This window comes from Pelophylax lessonae, assembly GCF_965119305.1.
Source record: "Pelophylax lessonae genome assembly, chromosome: 8".
Taxonomy (NCBI): Eukaryota; Metazoa; Chordata; class Amphibia; order Anura; family Ranidae; genus Pelophylax; species Pelophylax lessonae.
Genome location: NC_138775.1, coordinates 225,842,726 through 225,854,918, shown reverse-complemented (window position 1 = coordinate 225,854,918; position 12,193 = coordinate 225,842,726). Strand labels below are relative to the sequence as shown.

The 12,193-nt window shown below is 42.7% G+C and overlaps 1 protein-coding gene across 4 annotated transcripts in view; it reads right to left on the bottom strand.

The window, feature by feature from the left end:
* The window catches only part of SMG7 (SMG7 nonsense mediated mRNA decay factor), a 130,093-nt gene that overhangs the window by 83,272 nt on the left and 34,628 nt on the right, over positions 1–12,193 (bottom strand). For all 4 annotated transcript variants that reach the window (XM_082266017.1, XM_082266018.1, XM_082266019.1 and 1 more), the window contains exon 2: positions 11,072–11,103. In XM_082266017.1, coding sequence (XP_082122143.1) covers positions 11,072–11,103 — 32 coding nt within the window. The remainder of the gene's footprint in view (positions 1–11,071; positions 11,104–12,193) is intronic.

Below are 12,193 nucleotides of genomic sequence, written 5' to 3'. Positions count from 1 at the left end.
AGTCGGGGGGAGGACGGGCCCGAAGCAAGGAGGGCCCCCCCTATCCCCCAGAAAGAGCGGGCCTTTGGAATGGTAAACTAGACAGGACCTTTCCCCTCAGAGGCCCATGAGTACCTGATAGGGCTTTGTGTCTTTGAACCTTATCCAGTCATACCATGTTGTGGTGAACTTCGAGAGATTGTCACAGGAGATGCAAAATATGCAAGGCTTTTTACCCCCCCAAATCCCACCCGATAAGAGGGGAAAAAAAAAACACACCTAATTAATTTATTCAAATTAAAGGAATTGTAAAGGCAGAAGGTTTTTTTTTTTATCATCTTAATGCCTTCTACGCTTTAGGAAAAAAGCCTTCTATGAGCAGCAGCCCCGCACATACTTACCTGAACCAGTCTTTATCCAGCGATGTTGCAGGAGTGTCTAAGCTACCTGGGACCCCCTCTTTTGCTCAGACAGCAGCGCAACGCAATTGGCTCCTGCTGCTGTCAATCAAAATCATTCAGCCAAGGGGGTATCAGGCGGGGTCACGGCTCTGTGTCTGAAATGACACCGGAGAGCTGCGACTCCACTCGGGTGCCCCCATAGCAAGCTGCTTGCTGTGGGGACACTCAACAGGAGGGAGGGAGTGGCCAGGAGCACCGAAGAGGGACCCGAGAAGAGGAGGATCCAGGCTGCTCTGTGCAAAACAAACTGCACAGAGCAGGTAAGTATACAATGTATGTTATTTTAAAAAAAAATTAAAAATTCAAGGACTTTACAATCACTTTAAACATTTCCTCTCCATTTGAGACAGCGGAGGTGATCTAAAATAGTTTAGAATAACGCACATCCAAATGCGAACAAAATACTTTTTATTTTTTATCTGCAATAGCGATGTTATTTGGAATAAAGCTGTCAGAGCAAAGTCACATTTGTTAAAAATAAAGCTTGATAGGAGAGAAAACTAAAATAATCAAATTCTGAAAATTGTAATAACAAGAAACGCTTAAAGTGTTACTAAACCCAGAACCTGCATTCGCTATATCTGGTCTCCCACAGTACACACATGGAAGTGCAATTATTTTATTAAATATAAACTGAGAAATATCTTCTCATCAGCAGTATATAGCAGTCTTGTGACTTCTATCACTGCCTGTTAAAGCTTATAGGAGTTTTCATACTGCACTTGCTGTCCTATCAAATGCAGGACCCCTGACCCTCTGTCTGGAAAGTTCCGATTTGCCCTGTGCTGATTATATGCACTCTCCCAAGTAAAAAAAAAAAAAAAACACTTTATCAATACACGCCAACTGCGCATGTGGAGCCTGACTGCAATTACATCTTATGTGGACAATGGAAGAAGAGGAGGATCTGTGCATACAGGATCAAACAGCCTTTTTACACAATGCAGAGGATTAACCCTTTAGGTTCCACAGTGAGTACAACAAGCATGATTTACTGCATATACAGACTAATTTTACTTTTGTGGGTGTCGTAGCACTTTAAAGAGGAAAAATACCAATTTTAAATTAATGTAAATATGTTCAATCACAACTGCAGTTTATTAATTCAGTCCTTTGTAATATAATTAAAAAGTTGGAAAGGGAGAAACTGATAAAAATGTATAATAGGCGTGGTAACTATTATACAGATCTCTGGGATACACTATGAAATCTACTGCTGCCCCAAACAACAAGCAGCACTGACCTACATTCGGCGTGCAACAGAATGAAATGGACCCGAATGTACTATCAGAATAGAATAACGAATGTCCCAGGACTTAAATCACATTCTTATGGCTGAGCAGCAAAAGAGGAGGTAATGAAGATGAACAGTCAGACTGACAGTGAGGCCAAATGCAAAATAAGAAAATTACATTTTTGTACTCGCTGTAAAATTCTTCTCTTGAAGTTCATTGAGAGACACAGGAAGTCTTTAACCTCTGGGTTATACTGCCACCTACAGAAGGATTGGACACAGGAAAAAACAGAAAAACTGCAGGCCAGCCCAAGTCCTCCCATTATCAGCATATTTTGCAGCAAAGCAGGACTAAGAGCATAATCATGAATGCAGAGTGGTGGGACTTTTGTCCCTCAATAGAGTACAAAATAGATACGAATAAGTAATAGAATTTACAGCAAGTACAAAAATCTAATTTTTCTCTCTCGTCCATTGAGGGACACAGAAGTCCAAATTTTGGGATGTCAAAAAGCAGTCCAACTGAGGGAGGACAACACAGCAAACAAGTAACAGTCTAAGAAAACAGACAACTGGGAAATGCATGCAGCTCAATCAGAGGCCACAATGTACAACTGGTAAAACCTAGAGAATGTTTGAACAGAAGGCCAGGTGACTGCTTTGCAAAATATGGGAAACAGGTGGCGAAAGCCGGCCACAGGTTTGAATCTTAGCTGGTTCAGCAAAGACAGGCCGAGATTCGAACTATGTATGGGCAGGTTGAATGTACCCAAGTTGAGTGATCAACTTGGATACAACCAGCCTGTTGGATTCCACATGCGATTATTGCCAGCGATTATTAAAAAATCACAGGCAGGAATCACCATGTTCTCCTGGCGGGGAGAAACTGCAAGAGGATTGGGAGTGCACTTGTGGCCTCTGTCATCAGAGTCAGCAAATAAACCCATAAAGTCTTGCAAGTCAATGGTAAAAGCTCAGCTGAAAGGGGAGGTCAAGCCATACCCAACGGAGCAAAAAGGGACACTGAGGATGGAACAGATAGCACAATGCCAGACTTCAAATGTTGGTGCCATAGATGGTGCGATACAAGCCACCCCAAAGTCATTAAAGTGAGCTAGGGGCACATGTTAATGCAGTACTGTTAATCTCACCCCCATCTAGAATCAGACTTGAGACCTGGTGGCAATAAGGAGACGTACAGACTCGGAATACTGGAGGCAAGGCCTCAGGTATTACCGAACACACAAACAGCTGGTGTTATGGGGAGTGATCTTTGCAAGCAAGAGCAGCAGAGGGGGGGGGGGAAAAAAAAAAAAAAAAACGCAAAGCAAGCATGTCCAACATTCCACTTAGCAAATGATGTCAGCGCATAGTCAGACAACGCTAACCCTTTCTATAGCAAGACCAAGTAATTGAGGTGGTTCCTGATCCTAGGCCTGAAAGGCCATTTCATTAAGTGAGTATTCAAAGACAGGGCAAGCACTGAGGCAATGTATATTAAAAATGCCAGAAGGCCGAGGCCTGGAAAGTGCTCCACAGCTGCCTTTTACTAGAATGAAATCTGGAAAGTATGCCAAATCCGGTGCCCAAAGGTCACTTCTAGGCTATCCCTGCAAAGTCAAGTCCAACAGGGTCTGGACAGTACTCCAAAAAGCTAGGCCAAGGGCGATCACACTGCAATAGAAGAGACAACACTCCAGCAGAGATTCTTGATTAAAGGGGAAAAAAAACAGCAGAGCTTCAGAAAAAATGCCCATTCTCTTAGGACATTAGCAAAAACCCAAAGAATGCTGATAGTTCAAGGGGTTATCTAATGCTGGTCTACAATCCTCCTGTAGGTGGCAGTATAATCTGAATATTAGACTACACCTGGTGTCAGAGCTTCAAAAGCCACCCGACACAGACATATCCAGGACATGGCTACAACTGTCACATTCCTGGTGTCAAGTCACTCCTGAATCAGAGACAACATCAAAAGCTTCTTACCTGGGCTAAGGAGAAAAAGGACTGGACAGTTGCTCAGTGTTCCAAAGTCCTCTTACAGATGAAAGTAAATTTTGCTTTTCATTTTGGAAATCAAGGTCCCAGATGCTGGAGAATGAATCAGCCGGAGGCAGAAGTTTACCATAGAGCTGACCGGGGACCAGATGGTCATCTCCATGACCTTCGGAGGCCGGGCGCGTCATTATGATGTCACTTCCGACACATGTAACACTGCCATGTTTTTAGCTGGGAAGACTGAGATGGTTTGATAGACCCCAGCTCTCTGTTATGAGGACCTGTCATACCCTATTCCTATTACAAGGGATGTTTAAATTACAGTAAAACCTTGGTTTGAGAGTAACTTGGTTTGAGAGCGCTTTGCAAGACAAGCACATTTTTAAAATACATTTTGACTTGATATACAAGCGATGTCTTGATATACAAGTAGCGTCATGTATAAAAAAGAAGAGAGGAGCCTCTAAAGTGTAGCAATATGGTTACATTTAATGAAGGTTCAATATTTAGAAACTCACATTGTTGATGATTAAAAGAGGCACATCTAAGAATGCAGGCATCTGGGGTAAAGCTGTCCACATAGATCATCTTCTGCACTGCCATCTTCATCATCCCTTCCCCGCTGCACTCCACGAGTGATTCAAAGCCTCACTTTCAGATCACTCTACTGCAGGCTATTCTTCCCGGTCATGATTACAGACTGACAATGGTGAGAGTTGGTGGTTCAGAAGATGGTCTATGTGGACAGCTTTACCCCGGATGCCTGCATACTTAGGTGTGCCTATTTTAATCATCAAACATGTGAGTTGCTAAATGTTGAACCTTCATTAAATGTAACCATATTGCTACACTTAGAGGCGCCTCTCATCTCTCTTATATTCTGTAGCTCTGCTATATTTTGCTTCTAATCCCCTTGGGAAGGCTGCATATTGTGGATGGACATTTTATGGTTACACAACCTATCACATTGCTATAATCTTTGTATATAGACTATAAACTGAAGGATTTATGGAACGAATCATCTGAGTTTCCATTATTTCTTATGGGGAAATTCGCTTTGATATAAGAGTGCTTTGGATTACAAGCATGTTTCTGGAACGAATTATGCTCGCAATCCAAGGTTTTACTTACTTGTAATAGGAATAAAAGAAAAAAAAAATTAAAAAGGAAAGCAAAGAAAAAAAAAAAAAAGCTGAAAGCGCCCGTCTCCACACGTAGAAGCGAATACATATGTACGTTGTGCCCGCATATGTAAACTGTGTTCAACCCACACGTGAGGTATCACTGTGAACGTTAGAGCAATAATTCTAGCACAAGACCTCCTCTAACTTTAAACGGGTAACCTGCAAAAATTTGTAAAGCGTAGATCAAAGATTTTTTAAGTACCGAAGTTCTGCGTCATTCCACAAGTGAGCGCAATTTAAAAGCGTCACGTTTGGTATCTATTTACTCGGTGTAACATCTTTTACATTAGACCAAAAAAAAAAAAAAAAAAACGGGCTAACTTTAGAGGTTTTTTTTTTTCCCCCATTCATTGTTTGCACAAATACCACGTGACATAAAAAGATGCAATGACCATTTTATTCCATATGACCATATGTTTGGGGGTTCCAAGTAATTTTACAGCAAAAAAAAAAAAAAAAAAATATTTTTTTTTTTTTTTACATATAGGAGAGGAGTGCCAGAATTGGCTTGGGCTGGAAGTGGTTAAAATTTTTTTTTTTTTTTTTTTTTTTTTTTTTAATTGGTCTTATGTAATATTCAAATTTTTTTAAGTTCCTGAATTTCGGGTTTTCACTAGCTGTACGCTATAACCATCCAAACTAAATGAAAGAAATGCTTGAAGTATAATCACTCCATTTGTGCGTGCATTTGATACTATATCATTATATGCGTTTCATTTTTTTTAATTCAATTACTGAAAGAAGTTCATTTTTGATGATATTCCAATTTTTTGAGACACACTTGTATATTCTACATTCACCTCAGTCCTTGCCTTAACGGAGCTTACAATCTAAAGTTTCTAACTCACATTCACAGATACTAGGGGCAATTTAGACAGGATCCAATTAAAATACCAGCATGTCTTTGAATTGTGGGAAGAAACCAGAGAACCTGGAGGAAACCACCCAGGCACAGGGAGAACATGCAAATTCCAGGCAGGTAGTGTCGTGGTTGGGATTCAATCAGTTATGGACGTGGTCTGCAGATGCACTATATTGTCAAAAGTATTTATCTTAGCCTTTACACGCACATGAAACCTTAGCCTTTACACGCACATGAACTTTAATGGCATCCCAGTCTTAGTCCGTAGGGTTCAATATAGAGTTGGCCCCCCCTGGCAGCTATAACAGCATCAACTCTTCTGGGAAGGCTGTCCGCAAGGTTTAGGAGTGGGTCTATGGGAATGATTGAAAACAGTGTGCTGGAATTAAACTGACGCAGCCGGTCAGTTCTGCATTGATTGCCATCCCAGCCCTGCCTCTCCTGGAGAAAAACAGCAGGAGGAAGATAAAGCCTTCCTAGTTGGGCACTTTCACAAAGGAGAAGCTGTTGGCTTTACCCGTTTTAAGGGTATGTATTGTCTTTGGCTCAATAGGCATGCACATTAGTTGAAACAATCTTTTGTAATTTTTAGAACATGTTCCCTCCCAGGCATCCAATTCCTTGGGTGGTCTCTCCCTGTGGTATGCGGATATCTTCCAAACACCACCTGGACCAAACTAGGTCTCCTTTATGTGTTTGATATACTTTATTGCTTGATGCATAAAACGCTGGACTACTCTTTCCAGAGGACCTCTCTTATGTAAGCATTATTGTTTATAGACTTAACCATTTGCCTACTGGGCACTTAAACCCCCTTCTTGCCCAGGCTAATTTTCAGCGCTGTTGCACTGTGAATGACAATTGCGCGGCCATGCAACGTGTATCCAAATTAAATTTTTTATATTTTTTTTCAAACAAATAGAGCTTTCTTTTGGTGGTATTTAATCACTACTGGGGTTTTAATTTTATGCTGAACAGAAAAAGACCGAACATAAAAAAAAATTCATAGTTTGTTATAAAAATTTGCAAACAGGTCATTTTTCTCATTCATTGATGAGCGCAGATGAGGCAGCACTGATAGGCTACACTAATAGGCTACACTAATGGGCACTGATAAGGCGGCACTGTTGGGCACTGATGGGTGGCACTCATGGTCATTGATGGGGATAGGTGGCACTGATGGGTGGCACGGATGGGCAATGATAGGCACTAGTAGATGACACTGATCCAGCACTGATGGGGCACTAATTGGTGGCACTGGTAGGTGGCACTGGGGCACAGATTATCTACTCCTCTTCGGGAACGATGACCCTTAACAGCAGCCAGTGAGAGTCATGCGCGCTCCGCAGGGAGCGCGCAGGCAGCTCATGCACGGGAGGACGTACATGGATGCCCTCCGGTCAATTAAGGTCTGCACTGTAGCCTTCTTTCGGCTATAGCGCGGATAGGAATCTGCTGATGTAGATTTTGCATTGTTTCTTTTTTGGACCCAAAATATCTCCTCTGGCCCCCCATGCAGCCGATCAGACCGAGATCGGTGGCCAGGTAAACAAAGCGGCGGAATACTCATAGTTTCTGGCTTCCAGGGTTACAGAGAGAGGGGAACTCGGTTCTTCTCTCTGTGTCCCAGGCAGCCATGGCCGCATTGCTCCTGGCCTCCGCGATAGGACCGGAGAGCCTGGGAGAGGCCGCAGCGGCAGGAGAGGGGTGGGACCCCCTTCCGCCACCCACAGAAGTGATAGAGGGGCCAATTAGCCATTCGGATCACCTCTGCCTGAAAGGGGATCGCCGGCTGCAAACAATGATATGGGGATGCCGCCGGTAGGTGCAGGCATCATGCTGGTATAACCACTGAAACCCAAGGTGGGAAGTGGTTAAAAGGACCAACTGGTTCAGAATCACCATTTCGAAAAAAAAAAAGAAAAAAAAAAAAAAAAAAAAAAAAAAAGATTCCTACAGCCAAAGTTCACTGGAACAAAACCATGTAGAAGATGCAACTTTTGCAGTCTTTTGATGAACGCCCAAGAGGTGACCTTGCCCAATGGTCACCTTTACAGGCCCAATTCTTGGGCCGATTGCCAGACTATCGGCGTTGTTTATTACAGGAAATGCGAATGTGTAGTTTTCTACATTGGGAAAACTAAAAGACTTTTTTTTCACCGAATTGGAGACCAATTTCTAAGGAGAATGGAAACGCCTATTAGCAAACTCATTGGTCTCTAACATAACTCACTTGATTCACATTTGACTCACCAAAAATTTGATTTTTTTGCCCTTGCTTGAACATATACCCAAGCATGAAAGTTTGACAAACTTTTGCTGCAACACAAATCCAAATGGGTTTTTACCTTAGCAGCCACAAGATTTCCAGGAGTCCATGAGTATTAAACCTTTTTGGAATAAATATTTTTCTCTGGCCGGTTTATGGTAATTTTATTTTTCCTGTGTTTTTCTCAAAATATATATTCTGCATAATAATGTATCTTATGATGTTTGCATGGAATTTTGTAAAGGTCCTCTGTTTAGATGATTGTCAGACTTCATAAAACTTCCTTGCCCCACTTTATTGATATACTAAATGGTCACTATATGATGCTCTATTTTTCCAGGCGTTGTGGATTGATGGGCTACCATACGGACGCGTGGGACACCGAGGGGCAGATTTGGCAATACAGGTCGTTGCTATTGCTTTGTCCTAACAGGTGACCTATTTAGAGCCCCCTAATGTGGAAAAGAAGACAGGCGCCACTCTAAGTGTAATATGACTTCAAGTTTAATAGGAACACAGCACACTATATACTCACAAAACAATGAATATGACCAGCAGTATATGATAGCCTTGGGGTTGATCCAAAAGATCAGTAGTCCGGGTGCCTGTATGGATAGGATCCGACCGATCCGCCGTGTGGTCCGCTCAAGCCGATGGAGGAGCGGCTTCCTCCGAACCCTGGGGACACTGTGGGCGATGTCGGGGTTTCCTGCGGCATACTTCCGGCTTCCGGATAGCGGCGTGGGGCGTGATGACGTAATAGGCGACGCGTTGTCGGAGCATGCGCTCCTTCCTCAGGCCTCTAGGGGCGCCATCTTGGAGAAGGGAGTTATATAGGAGAACCATAATAGGCTTCCACCTGATCTTAAACTAGAAGCTGATTGCTATTCACTCCTCTACGATCTTAGATCTATACAGATACCATATAGATCTAAGATCGTAGAGGAGTGAATAGCAATCAGCTTCTAGTTTAAGATCAGGTGGAAGCCTATTATGGTTCTCCTATATAACTCCCTTCTCCAAGATGGCGCCCCTAGAGGCCTGAGGAAGGAACGCATGCTCCGACAACACGTCGCCTATTACGTCATCACGCCCCACGCCGCTATCCGGAAGCCGGAAGTACGCCGCAGGAAGCCCCGACATCGCCTGCAGCGTCCCCAGGGTTCGGAGGAAGCCGCTCCTCCATCGGCTTGAGCGGACCACACGGCAGATCGGTCGGATCCTATCCATACAGGCACCCGGACTACTGATCTTTCGGATCAACCCCAAGGCTATCATATACTGCTGGTCATATTCATTGTTTTGTGAGTATATAGTGTGCTGTGTTCCTATTAAACTTGAAGTCATATTACACTTAGAGTGGCGCCTGTCTTTTCCAGTCTGCTGCAAGGTTCTCTTCTTACTTGGACAGAGCAGCCTTCAAGTGGTTCTAAAAGACTTTTGGTTGTCTATGGACTTAGCTGGACTTTGATATTAAGTTATCATTTATTTATGCCCACAATATTGTAATCTGTTGGAAATTGATGGTGTCCCTCCAATTTCCTCTTGCGCCAGTATACACCCCCTATTGTTTGAGCCCCCTAATGTGCAAACTGTTTCATCAGGTTTATATGGTGATTGGTTGTCATTTTTTTCCAAGCAAAACTTGGATTTTCAATATGGCGCCCACGGACTCACGGGGCTTGTGCGTGAAGTCATGTCTGGCGTCATTTTGTGCATGCGCAGTGGCTCTATTTTTCCATCCGCGCCCCTGCCGACACCATTGGACGCCGGAGGAGGTGGGGGGAGGCACTTAAGGGACCCAGGAATGATGCTTATTAGCCTTTGTATGATCTAGGATGAGGTGTTATATCATGCTAAACAATTGTCCTGTTTTGATCATAAGCTGGTTTGAGAGATTAATTTCTCACCTTCATTTTTGCAGACTCCACAGGGGTTAAAATGGCCACTTTATAGCCCTATCATCACCTATTTTGAGAACCCTATAGGATAATTTTTTTTAGGATTGATGGGAGTTCTAAAAACTGCTTTATTGTTTTTATTTACAACTGCCCCCCTTTAAGGTTATGTATTGTCTTTGGTGGACTGCGACATTGCGGCAGACAGATCGGACCCCTGACATTTTGGGGGGAACCAGTGAAAATACTACAGTAATCAGTTCTAAAAATATGCAGTTACTGTACTAATGACACTGGCAGGGAAGGGGTTAACCCCAGGGGTGATCAAAGGGTTAAACGTGTCCTTAGTTGGTGCTTTCTGTGTGGGGGTTGTATTACCTGAATGAAGGTCCTAAATAAGAGGAACACAGGATCCCTGTGTTCATTACTGACAGAACACGTAATACTACGTGATTACAACGGCAGACCGCTGTTCTGTCTCCATAGGGAGCGAACGCAGGTGCCCGGCAGCAATTGTGGCCGCTGGACCCGCTGATTGGCTTCCCTGTGGACAATCCGCGCGCGGTCCCGCAAAGCAAGGTACAGTTACGTCCTTTCGCAGGACAGAGCAAACCTGTCGCAGTAAATGTACTGTAAATGCCGTGTCTCAGCCAATCAGGAAAGAGTGAGTCCAAGACGGCTGAGGCACTAGCGGACATTGCTGGATAGAGAGGGGGCTCGGGTAAGTATGAGGGGAGCTGCTGCACACAAGGCTTTTTATCTTAATGCATAGAATGCATTAAGATAAAAAAAAAATTTCTGACTTTACAACCCCTTTAACCTGGGGATTAAGCATCTGTTTTTTTGCGCGTCCCTTGCTAGTATTAAATATTCATATGCAATATTATATTCACCTCAATATATTTGTTTCATTTTATTTGTAGGCTTGAAAGGAATAACATTATCATGCAAACCACTATAGACTTTTTAGACACAAGATGCAGGTGTTTAATTCATTTGTAGAACAGGATGGATAATACCAACATACAACACTATTCAGTTTCTTAATTTACTGGATTTGTCAATCTATAGACTATCGTGTCTGGAAAAAGAAAATCCGACTGGGTAATGTCCATAATATAGCAATGCCATTTATTAAACACAAAAGCAAATATATGTGATAAATACACACCATAATTATGCTTACCAGTCATATCTGCTTTCAGGACTTCTGCCTGCCTGTAATGAAAAAGAGCAGAAGAGTTAGTTATAGCTAAATCGCAGATCATGGAAGTAAATACAGACAACCTAAATTTGTTGGACAATTGTTGGTTTTCCTGTATCGTGGCAACTGGCATCACTAAATGATGAAAAGATTTTGCCTCACTTCCTGTTTTGTCTGACACGTCTCCTACCCAGAAAGCGAAGGGGAAATCTCTCCAACATGAAGATTGGCAACAGAAAGGTTCTAATTCTTTTCCACCAGCTTTTATGCTGTGCGTGCGCCATTTGGAAAATCTTGCCTCGATTCCTTTTTGGTCTCATGACTGTCAAAAACAGAAAAGGAAGATCTACCCAATAAGTGGAGGTTCTAATCCTTTCCGATTGTATCAAATAAAAAAATAAAAACAAACAATTACAAAAAAAATAAAAAACAACAACAACCAAAAAACAAAACTGGTTTTAGAGCCGGTTCACACTGAGGCGACACGACTCCTTACTACTTCGGGGGCGACTTGTGCATTACATTGCACCACGACTTCGGATCGACTTGCAGGGACTTCACATAATGAATGTCTATGCAAGTCGCTCCGAGGTCGCCCTGAAGTAATACAGGACCCTTTTTCTAAGTCGGAGCGACTTGTGTCGCTCCTATTAGAACGGGTCCTGTAGCGGTCAATGGACCACGAGGGAGCGCGACTTGTCAGGCTGACAAGTCGCGCTAATGTGAACCGGCTCTTAGAGAGGTCCTTGAATAATGGCCACAAATGACATATTTCTACAGTTTTTCAGCTCAGCATTTAATAAACACTAAAATTACTATTTCAAAGCAGAAAGAATGTGAGCAGGTTCAAAATTTCTATCCATGTATGGACAGAGAGGTTGTACAGAAGTCGATCAACTGATCAACTTTCTGATAGTGGACTTTCCCATTTGATCAGCGTTGCAGGCTATATCGGTGTATTCCGATGGTGGTAAAGTCTATTCCGTTGTGACAATATAATAGCTCAGTGGGAAGGATTTCCCCCATCCTAACATTCCTGATCCAGAATCCGGTCATTTTTTTAAAATTTAACCCACAGGTTATATGACAAAAAAAAAAAAAAAA